This window comes from Rhagoletis pomonella, unplaced genomic scaffold (genome assembly GCF_013731165.1).
Source record: "Rhagoletis pomonella isolate Grant_MI unplaced genomic scaffold, Rhpom_1.0 Rhpom_scaffold_00002, whole genome shotgun sequence".
NCBI lineage: Eukaryota > Metazoa > Arthropoda > Insecta > Diptera > Tephritidae > Rhagoletis > Rhagoletis pomonella.
The window spans coordinates 76,798,347-76,818,974 of NW_023458556.1; the positions used below are offsets into that span (position 1 = coordinate 76,798,347).

At 37.3% G+C, this 20,628-nt stretch overlaps 3 protein-coding genes across 4 annotated transcripts in view; all 3 read left to right on the top strand.

Moving 5' to 3' along the window:
* Positions 1 to 20,628, top strand: part of LOC118734088 (diphthine methyltransferase) — a 239,010-nt gene that overhangs the window by 16,250 nt on the left and 202,132 nt on the right.
* LOC118734089 lies at positions 1,705 to 3,292 on the top strand. 2 transcript variants are annotated; one of them, XM_036463794.1, is made up of 2 exons: positions 1,705 to 2,825; positions 2,897 to 3,292. In XM_036463794.1, exon 1 carries the CDS (start codon positions 1,970 to 1,972, stop codon positions 2,756 to 2,758), a length of 789 nt encoding a protein of 262 aa, XP_036319687.1. In that variant the 5' UTR covers positions 1,705 to 1,969; the 3' UTR covers positions 2,759 to 2,825; positions 2,897 to 3,292. The 2 variants fall into 2 exon arrangements, with proteins under 2 accessions (XP_036319687.1, XP_036319688.1); XM_036463795.1 differs by having other exon boundaries at positions 1,705 to 2,820.
* Positions 5,850 to 13,293, top strand: LOC118734085 (putative uncharacterized protein DDB_G0271606). The gene is given in 4 exon segments (XM_036463788.1): positions 5,850 to 7,946; positions 11,318 to 11,896; positions 11,898 to 12,592; positions 12,594 to 13,293. Coding segments are annotated over 4 exon segments (2,850 nt in total). The 5' UTR covers positions 5,850 to 6,557; the 3' UTR covers positions 12,781 to 13,293.

Here is a 20,628-nt window from a genome sequence, read left to right on the forward strand (position 1 = left end):
TATGTTCACTAAAATTTTATTAATCTAAAAATAAAGTCTTCGGGAAGTGGTTATCATATTTAATTTAAAATTTAAACATTTTTAAGATAAGAGAAAAAATAAAAAATACATAATCCCAAATTTATGATATAAAATCCCCTCTACCAAAAAACTTAAATGGGGTAACGCCGCTTCGAATTTTTTGTTTACTGAGGGCCTGTGCCAATCGGTAACTTTTTTCTCCGTGGTGAGACGGGGTGGAAAAATTTGCTATGGTGTACAAATAAATTGAATTTTGCTGTGCCAAATGCAGAGTTAAATTGTGACAGTTGAAAAACCAAACAAACGCTCGTGCGAAAGCTTTATTTTTGTGTGTTGCTGAAATTCTTAAAATTTATATTTATTTTATAATTTGCAAGTAACGTACGCTTTTTTTATGCTGTTTCAGCTTTCATTTTCAGTTTCACTCCTTATTACCGTCAAGCAATATTATGTGTATACATGGTTATAAGCTGTCAAAATTTTACCTAGCCCCATGATCTAGGTAAACGTTCTTATTCACCACGAGAAATGTCAGATTTTTACTTTGATCCGTCAAAATTTTCTCTTTTCTATCATTTGGCACAGGCCCTGAAACTACCTTCTTTTTATTACCTCCCTTTTATTAGCTCGGGATGTAACTATGTAATATTGATGCGCCTAAAAGATGCCGCGATTTCTATTTTCAAGTTACATACCTGACGACAGTACGAATGGAAATTAAAATAGCGAGGTTTTTGTTTTTTTAACTATAATATATATATATATTATGGAATTGTCTGCATTCAACGTGTACACAGACAAAAAGTAGTATCGGAAAGTATGATTTTCAGAAATAAAAACTGTAGCTGCTCCTGCAATCCCTTTAGGAAATACTTTAGTTTGACAGACACTTGCCACCTCTACCAGCCACTTAAGATATATGTTTATTTTAGTAAACTTTTAAAAAACCTACTTTAGGTTTATGTCGCTGATCGGGAGTTTTGACGGTTCCATATGGCAGAAATGTGACAAATAGCACACCGTGTGAATACCCTAATTATTTATTTATGTATTTAACAATAATATAGAAAGTGTACAATTTTCATATTGAGACCAATACATTTTTTTTAAACTAACTGGAAGCAATTCCTTTAAATGACAGGAATCTTTAAAAGACTCTTAAAACGCTAGGTTATCCTTGTAAAATTTTGAAGAGAGCATAGAAATGTGGTCGAAGAAAAATCATAAGTTGATGATCTATGCAGAAATCCTCCAATGAACAAAGAACATAAATAACACAAACAACAAAAGAGGTACAATAATAACAAAAAAAAACATATATACATATACATATGCATGAATATGTATATCTGCATACATATATCAAAGAAAATTTAGTATTTTACAATTTCAATTAATCAGTATTTAAATCTAGGTTTTGTTATGGAGAGATCAATATAAAATGAATACGAAATCGGGTTAAATCCATTTAGGGGAATTAGGCCAGGAAAATTGGCCCTTAGAATCATGATTATGGTACTTTCTAGTGGATAACCATTAGTTCCCCGTATAATAAACAAGGCTGAGCGAAAAAATTATCCTTCGACTATTTATCATGGCAGAAAAATCTGCTAGTCTTTGCAAACACAAATGGCATCATGACAAAAAGTTGTTTTTAATCTGGCAACTTTTGAAAATGCCACCGACGCTGGAAGTAAGCGAAGTTTGCGCATTAACTTCCATTACGCACTTCCAGGTATCAGTGGAAGTTTTTTTCCATATTGATTAGTTATGTCGCTTTTGTTGTTTACCCATTAATTTTCCTCTAATTGTGTTGAAAATAAAAAATTTAATTTGGAAAATATTACGTGAATACATTTAAAGACGGCGTAGCATTTGCGGCTTTCCGATACTTTCCAACCTGACGACGAACTGCACGATTGGTAAGACAGTCGTGAAGCAACCCCAGATGTCCACTGGAGTGGGAGGCGGAGGAAGCAGCATCACTACTGACCACAGCCGATTATATTTCCTCAATTCGCCATCAACACCTCTTTCCGCGCGCGATCCATTTTTCATCAAGCCGGAATACCTCAACTATGAAAATCCCATGCACCACCTCTACCCTAGCAACCGGGGTTTAATCGACTATAACAACTATACTAGTGCTGCAGTAGCAGCAGTCAGTAGTAGTAGCGGTAATACATCCACAAACGCCGTTGCAGCTGTCGCCGCCCTTAACTTAGAGAATACTTTCCAGCAACCTCAATCACAGCAATCGTCATCATCGTCGTCGCAGCAACAGCAGCAGACGACCACTTCATCGACGGGACAGCAGCAAACGCAGCAAGCCCAACCGCTTCCTTTGCAACTTCAACTCAGCACACCGCCATCAACTCGAGCGCAAAAAGCAGCTCGTCGGCGGAGCAACGAATCAGTGGAGGCACGCCAGCGACGACTAGCACGAAACGCTGCCCGGATGCGCGAAAAACGAGCCAAAGAAAGCGAAGAAGAATATCGGATTCGCCTTGCGAAAAATGCGGAAGCGAACCGTGTACGACGTCAGAATGAAAATGAAGTACAAAGAACCCTAAGACTGATGAAAAATGCCGCCAGACAGCGACTGCGGCGCGCTAGTGAAACTCCAGAGGAACGCAAAAAGCGCCTAGCAAAAGCTGCAGAACGAATGCGAACTGCGCGAGCCAATGCACCAAAGGTGTATAAGCCACCGCTGGAGGATCGCCTTAAGGGTTACTAAATAAATGAATACATTTACTCCAACAGGCAGCATCAGATCTATCTCACAGTGGACAAGAAGACGTATGGTATTGATATAAACAACCTTCATAATTGACGCAACAAATTTATAACAATAACCGTTAATATAAATAATTAGAGACAACAAATCTACTGGATAGTGGCAAAAACAAGACGCAAAAAGAAATGTTTTAGCATAAGGGATTTAGTCGCACACGCATTGGCATAAGTCCTGGCTACTTGGCTTTCACTGCGATCGTATCATGAGAGGGTGTAGGAGGCTAATTAAGGGCAACCCGAGTAAGCCCCTCATCCGAACATTTAATTAAGTTTATGGAATAAAGTATTTTTATAATGCATGCATTACATTAATATAAGATGAAATGTAATAATATAACATAATATAACAAATATATAGAAGCGTACATATGTAAATGTAGTCAGTCACACAAATGAGCAAACATGAGCAAACAAACACACCAATTAGTTCCACAATCACACAAACAAATGAACGCATTATTATAACTACAATGTAGCACCTATAGCGTTATATCTAAATCTCCCAACAGATAAATCTAAGTCCGCTAAAAAGCTCCTTAATTAATTAATATCCCGTTTATGCTGATGCTCTAGACATTTCCGTAAATCACACGTAGTTGTAATCCAACATAAAATTTAATTCTGTAACAAAATGTTTTATTACTATTAAAAAGGTAAAACATAGTCAAGTTAACTTCGTCTCGTTTCAATCTTATTTAAGTTCTAGTCAAAATTCAACTTATCTTCATTTTTTATGTAATTAAAGGTAAATTTTCCGTTATGAATATGTACACTATACTGGAATAAAGTTGCATCATGCACATTTTTAAAGTAAATGAGGCTTGGTTCTTTTTGAAGGAAATAAAGCCTCAAATTGCAGATTCTTGGCAAAGAATTCAATTCTGAAATTTACAAAAGGATTCAGGACAGCTCCATTTGACAAAATTATTTAATATAAAACTCACTGTCCTCCCGCTTTGTGTTATTTACCACTCCCATGCATAAATACATCTGTGACTGGTACTCTTAATATTATTTTTTTATTTGCGATTCTGGCATCATAATTCAGAGTTATATATGTATATCACTTAACTTTAGTCTCTAATATTTGTCGGATATAAGGTTGGAGAATATCGTTACATAATTCTAAAGTTAATTATTGGGGGCTATTACAGAATCCATCGTAATCCGATTTTTCATGAAATCTACGAAAATGCTATCATTGAATTCGAGTAGCTACGAACGCAGCGTATACTTTGAATATGTCACATTCATTTTCGTAGATTTCACGAAAAATCGTATGGATTTTGTGATAGCCCCCATTATCTACATCCATTCGCCTAAATACTTTGCTCAAGCTGCAAATTTTACAACAGGATAAAGGACAGGAGTCATATGTATGTGTATACATACATAGATGCGTACACACTTACATATGTGCATATGTATGCATTTATTGCAGTATAAATTAATTACTTATTTCTCAAATGTAGATACATAAGTACATACCTATCGTCACAATCAACGCAAACGGCCCTATTTTGGCAATTTGAAATTTTACAGGGCGAGCAAAAAACTTGTCAAATTTAAATACACGCATATGTATGTATGTATGCAAGATATTAAATCTCGCATTTTTTATATGGTTTTAAATTTTTATAATGAGGTGCATCGCAAACCTAGGGAATATTTAAAAACTCGCACTACCTAAAACATTCACATATCGCACTCCGTCTTCAAAAGAGTCACAACTCAAAATTTGGTATTTTTGAAATTATGTGCTAAAAATATACACAGAGCTTTTATTTACCTTTCAGCAAAAGCTGGAGCAAATTTTTGTTATAATTTGTTAAAAAAAAACCTAAGGTAAAGTCACCCTTCCCCATATGATTAGCATGTGCTACGTAATAGGTTTTCGCATTTTCTGACGAACGTATTATTTTGAGTTGTGGCTCTTTTGAAGACGGTGTGCGATATGTATGTATGTACCTATATCAAATAGGACCTTTGCATTGATGATGACGATATGTATGAGTACATACATACATATGTGTACCTATATACATATGTACATGCTTTGTAGTTGAGCCTAAGGATCAAGTAAAACATATAGGGCTACGCTTTGCTAAATCTTGTCGTTTTTTAGAAGGAATATCTTCAGTTTAAGCAGTTAAGTATATATGAAAATTTTCTATATACATACGGATGTACATATGTAGCTAGTGTGAACGAATCATCCATATATGTAGGTGCATATTTGGTGTGCGCATGTATCGTTCATAGGAAAGCCGATTGGCTGATTGCGCCAAATATATTAAAGAAAGCTACTGCTCGTGGGTACACAAAAAACCACATATGTATGTATCTAGTAATATCCCCATATGCGTGTTGCACAGCAGATACACACATGTTCACATATTGGCGTGTGTACCTACATATGTGTACACTTATGTGGTTCCAGTGAATATGTGACGTTAACTTCACTTTGAATAATACCCTCAGCAATTCCCTAATAACGAAGTTAGTGTCCGCTTGCAAAACAGTGTGGTAGCACCGCACTTCCAGGCGTTTGACGAGTTCGCAGTCGAGGGTGTTCGTGTGTCGATGCGTATCTATTCATTGGAATACGTAGATATACATACATATTTCCAATCTAGAACCGCTGAAATTCCTATTCTGAGCCTGAATCTAAAGTACTCAGTACAAAGGTACAAATAATGTAAAATATGCGTCAAAATCAAAATATAATTGTATGCCTTGACAATATTTTTATTTTAGAAAAATGAAAAAAAAACCCGTTGTTCTTACTGAAATCTAAAATTACCATATTGTCTCGTAGTTCCCAAAAAAAGAATTTTTTTGGGAAATATTAAAATTAAACATATAAAATTACTTTTTATCTCCGATAAAATTATTTTTTATTTATATGATTTTAAATCAATCTTTTATCATTAATTGGTTATTTGAGACTTGATAAAACAACTAATAAATTTTTCTTGGTGTTGCTTCCATTTTCCACAAAGCGGCTCGTTCCAATGCTATTTCGTGTATTTACATTTTTTTTCGCAAGCCGTTGCTGGTTTTGGCCTCACTACCGCCTACGGAAATTTTGTGGTTAAATAAAAAATCAAAGTAAAAAATTGCAATGTTAATTGCAGAACCTTTAATAACCGTTTGTATAAGCTGGAATTGTTAAAATCCATACATATGTGACTAGTGACTCGATTATTGTACTAAGTTTAAAGTTTGTGTACTAACTACATATACCAGTAGTTTGAAATTTTTACTTTCATACATACATATATTCTATAATTGGCTATTGACGAAAAATAAAACAAAATTTAAACCATTTTTTGTATGGAAATAAGATTGTGTCGTAAGTGCATTGGAGGTTCCGAGCTAAAATATGCGAAGAGCCCCATAGAAAATCATGTGAAAAATCGATTGGAAAGTTTAGACTGGAAATATGTGTGAAACAACATCGTTCCAATATATGGAATATAACGCTGTGAATTGTTTGCTTGAATCTTTTAGTGCAAAATGTCAAAGTTTGACAATCGCCGCCACTAAATGACATCAGTAAGAAAAACTCCGTAAATATTTGCAACAATTGCAAATACGCAGAAACTAGTAAAGAATAAAAACGGTGAATGGTGGGAATGCAGGTACGGAGGTGAGGACCAAAGGCGAATAAATGTGGAAGAGCGAGGTGAAAATTTATACAGACGTTCCCAGTTCCTGAGAGTGACGTTTTCGAAATAATGGAATCAAATCCCAATGGGATAAAAATAGAGCCTACACTTGAACAGCAGCAGCATTCACAGTACGCTACACATCTACTCGCATTGAATGGACACAATGCACGGCTTCTCATCGAGCACCCTTCAACGTTGCTGGTGCCCTTGTCTCATCAACAGCAACAACAGCAGCACCAACAGCAGCAGCAGCAACAACAACAGCATCAGTTACATCAGCAACATCAACAGCACCACTTTCAACAGCACGACCAGCAATTGCAACAACAGCAACTACAGTTAAGCTCATTACCAGGGTATCCGCAACCGCTTTCTCTAAAGCAACAGCCCGCCTCAACCCCGGTTCCTGCAGGTGTAACCACAACACACGGTCCAACATCAGTTACATCGTCTACTTCCTCACGTACAGCTGCACAACGCTGGAACGAAAGCCCTGAAGCCCGCGCTCGTCGCCTGGCACGCAATGCTGAAAGGATGCGTGAAAGGCGTAACCGTGAAAGTGAAGATGAGTACCGCAAGCGTCTCTCAAGGAACGCTGAAGCGAATCGTCTTCGCCGCCAAAATGAGTCGGATATGGAGAGAGCAATGCGCTTGGTGCGCAACGCAGCTAGGCAGAGACTTCGTAGAGCAATGGAGTCACCAGAACAGCGGGCTAAACGTCTTCAGAAGCTTGCTGAACGTATGCGCCTCTACCGCGCAAATGAGACGCCAGATCAGCGAAAAGTACGTTTGGCAGAAATGGCAGCTCGCGCACGTCAGCGTATTGCAAATGAAACTCCAGAGCAACGGAAGGACAGACTGAGGAAGTTAAACGATTATGCAAAAAAGGTCAGAGAAACTAAGAAAAAATCCAAGCAGGGGCAAAGTGAGAATTCGCAGAATTCGAGCCAATTGCAAAGTACTGCTGCCAGTTCCACTAATGAAAATATCAATTTGAACCAGGCAGCCCCGCAATCAACAGTCGCAACAAACAGCAACCTAGACCAACAACAACCACAGCAATCCAATGACGAACAACTAGCATCTTATCAACCACAGCAGACGGCGTTAACCAATCCCATAGAGTACTATCAAAATATGTTCATGAGTCCGGCAACTTTGAGACCCGCTTTACTTAAACAGGAGCAACTGACAGCACAGCAGCAACAACTGACGATGCAGCAAGGACGTTTCACACACCAACAGCAGCAGCAACAAACAATACTAGATTCTGAATCAAATAGCATGTTCCCTCAACAACTGTATGACAACGATCAGAAACCTTCAGGAGCAACTGGTAACGGCACTTCAACAACGTCATCTAAGTTGCCACAAGCGCATGTACCACAATTCAGCACAATAGCCAGCTCCCTTGAATTTTATCAAAACAAGTATATGAAGAAGCAGGACCTTCAGGTAAGTATAAATGATTCTAAATAGGCGCATAAGTACCAAAATGTACACGAATATCTACTTGTCTGCCCCATTGTTCAACTACATAGTATAAACTTAATATTACAATAACTTAACCTTAATCATAATGTCTCTTTTCCAAAATTAAGCGTGTAAAGATTCTAAAAATTAAGATTCGTTCAGTAAAATTGTCTTTTAAATAAATAAAACAAAATTAACTCGTGAGTTTTTTAAAAATCTAAATTAAATGTAAAAATTGTATAAACAATGGGAATGGGCGCAACATAATACATGTACAAATGTATGTATGTATAACATAATCACGTACAGCTACTAAAAAGCACATCTCATAGCGAAAATAAAACGAAAAAGGGGTTTCAATTAAAATATTGGTTGGTATGTGACTTTAAATTCAGAATGGACGCACTCTACAATTGGTTAAGAAGATTAAGGAGGCTGATGTAGTTTCTGAAAAAAAAATCTGGCCAATTTTATTTGAAGGCGAGTATTGGCAACTTCCTATTTAAACGTGATTACAAACGAATTTTGGTATACGCAAAATGGAGAAAATGAATCCGGTTTTATAAAATGATGCTTTCTTTTTGTACTTACAGTGTTGCCAGAAATTTCTTGGGGGTGATATATTAGAAATATTTATCGGTGGATTATCACATTTATCAAGGTGTTCAAATGATTGTAAATGTGGGCATCAGTAAAAAAAATAAAATTACGAATTTGTACGTTTCTGTTAAATTAAGCCTAAACAATTATTTACTTATATGTTTTCAATATTAGTGCCGCTGACAGTTATAGAAAGCGTTAAATTCTTGCAGAACTTTTGTCGAATAATAGGCACCGTACATGGTCAAATTGTTTGATCAAACTGTGTGTTTGTGTTACTGAAATTTTGTATGTATGTGTCACATGTATGAGTTTGATGGCTGTTTGACAAAAATCAAAGTGGTTCTGATTTTCATCAAATTTGACGTCGTTTGACGCGTGCTGTGGACCGTGTAAAGTGATGTTTTATCAAATTAAGAAATCAAGCGAACGAACAATTGCACAACAAAAAAGAATACGACTTCATTTTAGAATTAATAAATTATTACAAAAATCTCCAAACCTTTTTTGTGGTGTTAAGCCATCAAATTACACGGGCATGCAAGCGCACAAGAATTTACATGAAAAACAAAAAAAAAATATCAAAGGAAAAGATGAATACGAGTTCATTTTAGTATTAATAGATGACTACAAAAACTTCTCAAACTTTTATTCAACTTCAACTAAAACGAAAAACTTAAATTTGTTCAGTTGTTTGACGCGTGTAGGTCACACCATCAAATCACAGACACGCAGTTTGATCAAACAATTTTACCATATAAGGAAAGTACATAACGGGTCGTATTAATAAAAAATTACTGATCCAAATTTGAGTATTAGCTCAGTTTCATATGATAGCAAGCTTATTTAAGCATGCATTTGATATGTCGAAAGCTAGCATTTGCTCAGATTCGTATGAGAATTCTGAGGAAAATTTTTTCTAGCAGTTGCTTGTTTTTATTAATACGCCCTAATGTCGTATAATATGTATATGCATGGTACACTAAATAAAGCTGCAAGTCTATTATTATTTGGGCTGTTCCTACTCTCATGCTGCAGATAAATTATAAGATTATAACAAGAGTTTACACTAAGCATTTTTTATTTTACAATATTCAATAATCGTCTAAACATGTTCATTACACCCCTCATCTATACCTTCTACTAACAGGTCTATTCTGCACGTTACCGAAGATTTTGTAACCGGAAAATTGTATTACCAAAAAATGTTACCAGTTCTTGTTACCGCGATTCTAGGTACCTTGGTAATGCAGTTAAAATATTCAGCAATTCAGCTATGAAGAATTGTGCAAATCCTGGCATTGCATATTTCACGGGGCAATAATTTGTTACCAGCTTATGAGATGGTAACCAAATTTACCGGTTACAAATATACCGGTTTCAACAAAGTTGGTCGCCAGCCAACATTTAGCCATTCAACTTTTTTTTCGGCAGCCCTGCGCTGGGTTGAACGCAAAGTTGAACAATGCAAACACACTGGCTGCATTTCTTTATTCATTCTGAACGTTTGGAATAAACTTTTTTTGTTTACTTGTTCTTTAGAACGTTCCTGATGATATGTTAACGTATATTTCAAACGCATTCTGTTTATTCCGGCTGTGAAATGGGATTATCCGGAATGTATAAAGAAACGCAGCCGCTTTTAACACAGCTTTTTCAGAATATGTAGAAGGTGTAGATGTAGGGATGAAAATAGCCATTCGCACAAATCTGAACCTCCTCACTCGCTTGTTATGACAATGCGAATCGGATTAGATCCGTACGGATGGCATCCGTCGTATGCCGTAATAGGCATAATTACTTATATGTTATACTTTGCCAAAATACATTTAAAACAGTAAAAAGTTATATCTATTGCAAAATTTGAAAAAGTTGAAGCGTATCTACCTAAAAAATTGTAAAGCTCAATGGTACGATGCCTAACTATTTGATAAAGGAAGATCGCAAAATTTTATAACCACATGTTTGATATTCAGCCCTATCGCCAATTCAATGTGAACAAATCGTTCCCACAATTTTAAATGCAAAACTAAAACAAATTGGGAACAAAATTTCTTGTTTTGTTTTACAATTTTTGGGAATATTTGTTCACATGAATTTTGCGATAGGGCCGATTAAGTAACACAAATCTCAGTTTTATAGAAGATCAAGACCATGTTTTCCGCTAGTAATGAATATGAATCATATCTATCTGTATATATCACACAACCCTATTTTTCTCTTTGATTGTTTGTGAAAATGTCATTTGTATCATTATTTTGATTTGATTTTGATTTGTATTTGTTTTAAAGTCTTTTAGATTGAGTTTTTTTTTGTTCCAAAACAAAGACTGTTGATTTTCCAATTCCTTCGAATAAATTTTATTCAATACATTTTTGACAACCATATAAGTAGTTTGCTATTTTTTTTACATCAATAGTTTGCTGGTGCTTAAAACGAAATGTGATGGAATTTTAAGAAATTAAAAAATGAATGCTTTGGTAACACCCGAAATCATTATTTTGACCCTATTTGTATTTAGACATATGGCAACGCTGGACACTTCCAGTACTAGATACATACGTGTTGTGTAAATAAACCCCTTTCATCTGGTAGTCGGTTTTTAATGGGCTTCCATTTGTAAATTTTTTTAGTCGTCAAAGTCGTAGAATTATTAAAATTTTTGTTGTGCACTTCGGGCGGTATGTGGCAGGCAAATACATATTCAACATTTACTAAGGATGTGGGAATTCTATAATGATTTTCATTTGCAGACGAATTCAACAAATAACAGCGGGTCTGTTGCTGGAAGCAATTTGCAGAACGATTCCAAGGTGATCGTAGCATCAACGTCCAACAGTGAGAATCCGAAAATAAAAAGTTCACATTCTCAAATTCAGAACCCTCCTACTCCGCTATATAATCAATTTCTTTATTTAGCTAATTTTTCAGCAACCGCATCAAACACTGGATCAACCGTTGTGACTTCACCATCTAGCACTCCCACCCAAGCCACCTACTATCCTATGTACCACAATGGATTTCAACTAAGTATTCCACCGAATACAGTGCCACCACCATTTACACCTGTGCATTTTACCAGTACGACCAACTCTGGCACATCCCCTTCGTCGGGACAAGTTACACAGTCTGCAGTTGGCGGAGCTTATAATTTGCTTGCGAACACATCAATAACTGCTGCTGCAGCTGTAGCAGCTGTCGCTTCATCCGCTACACAACAACAAGTTATACAGGATTTTCCAAAACCGGTCCGCGGTCGCCCTAGAAAGATCATCTTTTCAAACACAGGCACAGCCAACAACGCCACTACCATGAGCAACACGGGAGACTCAAAAAAACGGCATTTATCTGCTGCCTACAGGGTCCACTGAATCAACGGAGGACGCTCTACGACAACAAAAGGTGAGCGCCTTGCTTGAGCAAGAAATTAATCAAATGCTCGCTTCACCACAGCAGACTCAGCGCCGCGGACGTGGTCAACAACATTCCTCGCCCACAGGCTCGACCCGAAGCACCGGGCATAAATATGAAACTGACGAAGACAAGCGTAGACGATTGGATAAAATGGCAGCACACCAAAGGGAGGTAAGGGCGAATGAGACTCCCGAGCAGCGAGCAGTCCGCTTAGCTAAGTTATGCGAAAGGGCTCGTCTGAAACGTGCGGAAATAAGATCTACAGAATCGCCAGAAGAGCGGAAAACACGTTTATCCAAGCAAGCCGAGTACGCACGAATGCGTCGTCTACGAACTCATTCTCGCCGCCGCACTGAAGATAGAGCTCGCGAACTTTACGAGGAACTTAAGAAGGATGTTGATATATCTAGCGATGGTAATGAATCCACTGCTAACAGTAAACTGCAGGTACAAGAACAACAGCAGGAAATACTTCAACAGCAACAACAACAACAACAACAGCAGCAACAACAACAGCAACAACAACCGCAGCAGCACCAGCAGCAGATGTTGCATGCTAATGAATCCTCGAATTTGGTGACAGCACAACTTCAACAGCAGCAGCAGCAACAGCGTTTTTTTAGCTTTAGCCAGTTCGCAAGGACCTCAGCAGCCAGATCAACAGCAGAACCAACAACAACAAATGTCAGCCTCTAACAACCCCTCTTACGGCAAACCGCCGTGCAAGGAATATAGTACACAGCCTGAAAATAACGATATGCTTAAGATCCTCGAGCCTATCATCGTAATGAAAACAAAATAAAGCTATCTTTTAATACAAAATTAGCGAGTACACAATAAAACATAAAATACACAAAAATCTATTAAATAAATCACAGTTTATGATAAATACACCTCCGCATAAACACGTTGACGAAGTCCACGGTTAAAAGTTCATATGCCAACACGTGGTAACTTGAATTATAATAAATCAGTGAAATCACCACAAAATGCTAGCAAACAGTAATTAACATAAAATTCTTTATAGAAATTTGAGGAAAACCGTAGCAGTAGCAATTGGAATGATAACAAATTTGATTAACTATGCCTATGAAGGGTAATTGCATACATAAATATATACACAAATACATCATATATGTAAGTATGTTTGCAGTATACCATATACTACGTGCATACATAAATATGTATGGTAAATTTATATAAACTAGTAACACTCAATGTATGTAGAGCTCGCGTAAACATAATATTACTATGTAATAAGTATAATAATGATCATGGTAAAGTAAAGAATAAAGTCAATAATTTTTTTAAAGTAGATTAAAATTAATGTATTTATTTACATGAGTGCGGCTGTTTTTTATCTTTCATGTGGCGGATAATTTCACGTGAGGACGCAAATTTCGATGGCAAATACCCCGCCATTACCTTAAATTCAAATTTACGCAATTTTGTTGTAACCAGGGCCCAAATAGCGGCATATGTGATCGGGGTACTACTCGTTTCGAATCGAATGAAACAAAATGGTAGCTGTTTTCTCCACAATACAATTTAAACGGGCGAAGCATTCTCGCTATCGAATGTCGTGATCTCAAAACCAAATTTCGATTAGAGTTGCGTTCGATATCGAATGACGCGATTCGGGCCCTGGGACCGCAAATAACGATTATTTTTGAAATGTCAACTCAAAAAATCACATCGAAAGACAAATGCTACGTGCATAAGGAGTAAACCAATATATTTCTTATTACTCTGAATACCTTCAGCGGCACTGAGTTTTACATTACAACGCTTTTCCCAACTTGCAACGTTGTGTGTCCAGACCACCATTTATACTATAAATATAGCAAAGCTATTTATGGCAAATTCTAGATAACAACCTCGTTGTAGGCATCATATCAAAGAGATACAATTAGAAGACTGTAGATGTCGCCCCGCCAGAAGACGTTAAATATTGCGCCTAAATATATGCACTATTTACATACGCTACAACGGAAATGAACGACACGCCATTTCTTTAAATGAAATGAACTGCTGCTATATGTATGTATGTACATATGGCCCAAAACGCGGACTGTTACATTACATTTTGGTTCACATTGATTTTCAAATACCACTGAAACTCGCTATAATACAAATTTCGGATAGTTTTTCTTTTTGAGTCTGAAAGCATAAGTATGTGGCTATATTTAACATATACGCAAAATATATTGTAACTCCTCTTGTTTAGGAGTTATGAATGTTTCAACAGCGGGCTGTTACATTACAATTTTTGGAAGTACTTTTTAAAGCTGCTTTATATTATCGAAAAAGTCTGGTCTCCTAATATAATATTTTCAAAAGTTGGTACGCAGTTTCCTAGCTTAAGGATGGAACTCAAGGGCTACGTATTAATTGAACTGATAAAATTCATTTCGAGGTCAATATTTGCAAAAAATAGTCGTACTGTTACCTTACAGAAAGAGACTGTTACGTTACCTGTGTGATAAATGTCTAGCGATAAGATTATAATTAGGTTTTTAAATAGCGCTTAGTGTGTTTTATGCAATAAGTAGCATGAATTTAGCAGATTTGCTATTTGACATGTAATCCAAAGAAGCTAACAACATGATAAATAATTATGAATACAGATCTGAAAGTTGATGTTGTGCAGCTGTCGGTCGTTTCAGAAGTAATTTTCAACGAAGAACTCGAGCTCGAGCTTATAATTGCGCCAAGATGTTGAGGTTTTTCGAGGTTAATAGCAATTTTTGCTTGTTCTAAGCCATTTAGTACTATTCTTACCTTTCAAAATGGGCATTTGTGTGGTGCTTAAAGATTTTTCCTTGAGAAGCTATGACCATTAAAAATGACGTAATGAGTTAGAAAGCATTTGCTTGGTTTGGCGGTGTTTTTATGTATTTATTTATTTATTATTTTATGGCCATAACTATTGAAGGAAAAATCATATAGCACCATTCGAGAGTGGATTTTGAAGGACAACATTAGTACTAGAAAAATAGGCGAAATAGTTCCAGTAGATTTTTTTTTATTTAATCGGAAAATTTTGTTCTTATTATTTTAGCTTCTTATTTCACTCCTTTTGGGATTGTTCCTTTTTGAAATAACCCAATCCTCTCGTTACTTTATTTTTCTACGTAATACTTACTTATATTTTCTGAGCCTATGTAAGTAAAAAAGAATAAATATTTTAATTATAGGACAATAACACGTCGGCCGCTGCGGTGTAGTGGTAAACAGTGCGCGCTTCCACTTCACAGCACCTGGGTTCAAGCCCTGGTCAAAGCAACATCGCAAAAAAAAATATATGTATAGAAAAAAGGTTTTTTCTTAACAGCGGTCGTCCCTCGGCCTCTCATAAAAATACAATCGCCGTTCGGAGTCGGCGTAAAACTGTAGGTCCCTCCGCTTTGTGTGACAACATCAAGGCGCACGCCACAAATTGGAGGAGAAGCTCGGCCAAACACTAACATATGTGTAAGCGCCAATCTATTATTATTATTAACACGTCGAATAGCTTTAAATAATGCTTGCAAAACGAGCCCTCTCTAATAAACAAAATTTTACCTAAAAATTCAATTAGTAAAAAAGACTTACGTTACAAATAGTTTTCCACCTAAAACACATGGATAAAGAAGAATACGAGGAACTATCTTATTTCATTGTGAAAGAAGGCCGAAAATACTCGAAGAAAACTAGACTCCCCTTTTTTTAACCTGTTGAATTCCGCACCAAAAAATTGTTTGATATTTTGAACTGTTAGATTACATTAAAAAATACTGCCGACTTTATTTTCATATAGAAGCTAATAACTGATTTTTTTGTCAAATTCTTTTTATATTAACTCAAAAATAATACAAGGCAAGCGAAGAGAAGCAAGTTTAGTTCAACCAAATGGCGATCCTTAAATATAAACTACCACTTAGTTTCAAGTTGTGATTTTTTAATTTTCGTTAATTTAAAGGTGTCTCGGGATTAAGCGAATTTTCATGATTGAGAGAAGGAGAGTTGTGTGAATATATATGTTGTCCGACACCTTAGAATATATATGACCCAGACATAATCCAAAATCTCCGAAACCTAAAAAAAAAAATACTTCACCTTGGTTTCGTTTTCGGCGATTTGGGCCATATGTATGTTTATACTAAACGTGAGCAAACAACATTTTGCTTGCATAGTCTTCTGTTCCCTTTTCACTGCAAGTTGAATTATTTTAATATCTATTGCAAAATTTTATACAGACAAGACTAAAAAGTAGAAAATAAATAAAATAAAAAAACTTTTTATTATACAACGCTTTTATAAATGGACTAAAAATGAGAAAAAATGGACTAAAAAGTAGAAAATAAATAAATAAAAAAACTTTTTATTATACAACGCTTTTATAAATGGACTAAAAATTAGAAAATAATCCTTCCGACAAATCCCCAGCCATGTTGTTGCGGAAATAAGACAAGTTGTGACCATCCATTGGAAACGAGCTATCCATCAACCGTAAATAAAGATTCCTGTTTGGACCGACAAACCAAGGTCAAGCAAAACACTGGGGTCAGGTGGTTCGTAAAGTACGGGAGAAGCAGGGCCTCGAGTGTCTTCGCTACCGGGGAAAGGAGAGTTATCGGGCGATAAGACTCTCCTGTGTTGGCTGGTTTCCCCGGTTTGAGCAGTGGGACCACTCTCCCCATTTTCCAGATGTCTGGAATGACGAGAGTGGCCATAGACAGGTTGAGAACCTCCTCCTGCCGGCTAAAATAGCTCGCGCATCTCTCCGGGTCCGACGAAGCGTGGTCACCAAAGTCTATCTCGACTCTGTCGTCGCGTTTCGTCGGGTTGGACAACGACCTCACGGTTGACCAAAGCTTGCTCACACCAGAGGCGAAGTTGCAGGTCTTCAGATGCTCTTCCCATTTCTTCCGCTTATGTACGTTCACAAGTTGCCGAATCTCCGTATTGAGATCCCTAATACGGGGATTTCCGGGATCGGCCTGCCGAAGGTTGTCGCGCTCATCAGCTAGAACAGCCGCTTCGGCAGGAAAATTCGGACGTGGATCCTTAATACATCATGCTGGGATGAAGCGCGCTGCAGCAGCGGTGATAACCCTGCGGAAGTTACGTTCACCTACATGAACGTCGGTTGGTATGGGTAGTGCAGTGAAGGCGCCCTCAGTAACATCCGTGAAGCCTTTCCAGTCAGCTTTGGAAAAGTTGACATAAGTCCGGTGATCCACGGAAGCAAAGTCGGCAGGTTTATCAATGGAGATGACTATGGGTGGGTTCATTGGTCATAATGTCGAATTGTCTATCTGCTCAGCCAGATGTATTCCCCTACGATCATTTGACAGGCTTGAGTGCCAAAGATCGTGGTGCGCGTTAAAGTCACCAACTACCATACGGTTTTCACCTCTTGAGTAGCGCACCTATTTCAGGGTGATATCGTGCCGGGCAGCTGGTGACAGGGGGTATGTATACGTTAAATATTTCGAGCTCAACATCGCCTGACCGGATAGGAATACCCTGACATCCTAGGATGGTATCCCTGCGGTCGATGTCTGCGTCAATGAGACGATAGTGCACGGTGTGGTGCATGATGAGCGCTAAACCTCCACCATTATCTCGCTCGCGATCTCGACGGTGCACGTTGTATCCGGCGCAATTCAACAGGGTTGAATTGCCGTGCAACTTCGTCTCTTGGAACGCAGCTATTAATATTCCATACCTTCCCATAAAGACAGTTATCTCCTCGATCTTGCTCTGGAGTCCGTTACAGTTAAATTGTAACACCTTTGGGTGCCTTGGGCGACCGATTGTTATGTGTGGTGTTAAAGAGTTGTGTTGCCTGCCGGCCCCCTGCTGTACGTGCTGCAAAAGGGGGTGCTGCCTTGTGGTGGTGGTTGGCGTCGTCGCGGGGGAGGGATGTGACGGGGCAGCACAGCAGGGGCCCACATAGTCCCTCGTCCAATCTCGCGTGTTGCGAAGTTCTGAGCACGCCCTAAAGGGGCACCAGCCGAGGCAAGAGTTGCACTTGACTGATGTCACGTTACGGTATATTCTGGACTGACAAACAGAGCAGATTGTCGGAGGGACTAGGAGTTGCCGGCGGCGGTGTGTGGGTGCTATTGTGTTTGTTTGTGTGTCTATTGTTGTGTTGTATTGGGGTGTGGGTGTGTTGATTGTGTGCTGCCCAGGCGGGTGGTGGTTTGCCGTGGAGGCAGTCCGGTTCGCACAGCATGGGGCCACGAACGACGTGGTTCATTGCCGGTGCGTACCCACCCGTCACAGGCATTGCACCTGACCCCACCCGTCACAGGCATTGCACCTGACCGAGGTGGAGTTTGTATGCAGTCGTCTCTGGCATACGCAGCAGGTGCAGATTTCTGGCCCTGGGTTTGACTCTATGTCAGCCCTGAGCAGAAGGGTGCGGAGAACGTGTAGCCCTAGGATCGACCAACGTTTGATGGATTTAGCCGACCTAAACGGGGTTAGATCGCCGAAACAACAGCCCTTGGTCGGGTAAAACCCGAGTCTTTCCGGTACGTAGAACCGGCTGTCGTGGGAACGTAGTTTAAATGCTCTAGCTGTCTGGTTTAAGCTAAGATTAGCCAATAAAATGTAAGCCAGCTGTTACACATGAACGCAGTTTACGTAATCTCAAGTTCAAACTAGTACTGAAAAACTTGTCCAGTTTTTGATTAGCCTTATGCGGTGTTTATTTATTTTCGAACATTGGTTTTTCGTAGAGTGCACATTTACGAGAGCTACAAATCTTATGTTTTTGATAAATAGTTGCGTTTTAGACGTTTATTCAGCTATGTTTGCACGAAGAAGAAGGAAACTTAACAAAAAAGCTACTAAAAAGGATATCACAATTTAAACAAAAAATGCGATTTATAATAATAATACATATATGTATATCATGAATTATTTAAACAATGACGGAATATATCTCACGTCTAACAACAAAGAGAATTATTTCAGAATTTTAATTTTGTGGGAAAACCATATATGTAATACTTCTATATTGGCAGTAAGCTAATTTCTCAATGTGTAAGCATTCCGAAATCAAAGCGAGACAGTCTAGTACCGTTTTTGTCAATGTATTGTGTACTTGAGTGCCGTGTGTTGTGTACATGTTTATTTATAAACGTATGTGTTCCTTTTATTTCGTACGTGTTTATTGATATATCTGTACTGTAGTGTTTTCGGACGGTACTAGCTCTTACTGCCAATATAGGAGTATTACATATATGCATAGAATTTGTTTTTATAACTTTTGATATTGAAATTTCAGCAAAAGGCATTATAAACCATTTATGAGATTGAAAATGAAAAAAGTGGGGCGCATGTAATAGACCTGAATTGATATGAATGGTAATATATGTAAGAATGTGGATTTATGAATAACGACCGCTTAAAATTGATCTCTAATGTGTACTTTCTCTGTAGAAATTTTAGGTCTATGTTATGTAGTTTGACTATTGTCAATTAAATCTAATGCTTTGTATTGCGTGCGCTCCACGTTTTTCGTTTTCAATCTTATAAATGGTTTATAATGACTTGCTAAAATTTCAAAATCAAAAGTTGTCAAAACAAATTCTATGGTACTGAGAAATATTATTTTCTAATTTTTAGTCCATTTATAAAAGCGTTGTATATTAAGAATTTTTTTTTACTAAACGACTTCAAAAAAGGAGGAGGTTATCAGTTCGTCGGAATATTTTTATGTATGTTACCGCATAACTTTGGACCAAGTTAACCGATTTCGATAATTCCTTTTTCATCGGAAAGGTGGTACCACAGGGGTGGTCCCATACTTATTTTGTTTAGATCCGATAATTGGATCGTGAAGAAATTAACGATAATCTTAAATTTTTATATGACAATTTAAGTCGGTTTTGTTTTTTGCTTAAACATTACTTGTTTTATTTATTAATTTTTACTTATAAAAATCAAGTTTAATCATCACTTTTTGCGTTTAATTTTTTGCTCAGAAAATAATCGTTATGTTTTGAGTTTTATTTTTTGCTCGGAAAATATTGGTTGTTTTTTGAGATTTATATTTTGCTCGGAAAATAACGGTTATTTTTTTGAGTTTTATTTTTTGATCGGAAAATAATCGTTACTTTTTAAGTTTTATTTTTTGCTCTAAAAATAATGGTTGTTTTTGAGTTTTTTTTTTGGTCAGAAAATAATCGTTACGTTTTAAGTTTTATTTTTTGCTTGAAAAATAATCATTATTTCTTGAGTTTTATTTTTTGCTCAGAAAATAAAATATAATTTTTGTGTGTGCCTTCAAGCAATGGCACAAAAAGGAAACGACTTGCGAGTTTTGTCGCTAAAGCTGCGTAGGTGGTTATTGCGCCAAAGAAGAAGAATAATGTTGAGTCTTAACCTCACGGATAATAAGCGTATGCGTAAATAGACAGGGCTCGGCTGCATTGAAGTTTTAACGCCACTATGGGGTGGGAATTAAAATACAGAGAGGAAGATATAAGGGCAGAAAAAAAGACAAAGAAAAAGATGATCTTCGTCTTCGTCGTCTTTATCTTTATCTTCATCTTCAACTTCATCTCCATCTCCATCTTCATCTTTATCTTCATCTTCAACTTCATCTCCATCTCCATCTCCATCTCCATCTCCATCTCCATCTCCATCT

Coding starts and splice junctions, on each gene's coding strand:
- LOC118734089 (XM_036463794.1), top strand. CDS start 1,970: ATGTCCACTGGAGTGGGAGGCGGAGGAAGCAGCATCACTACTGACCAC.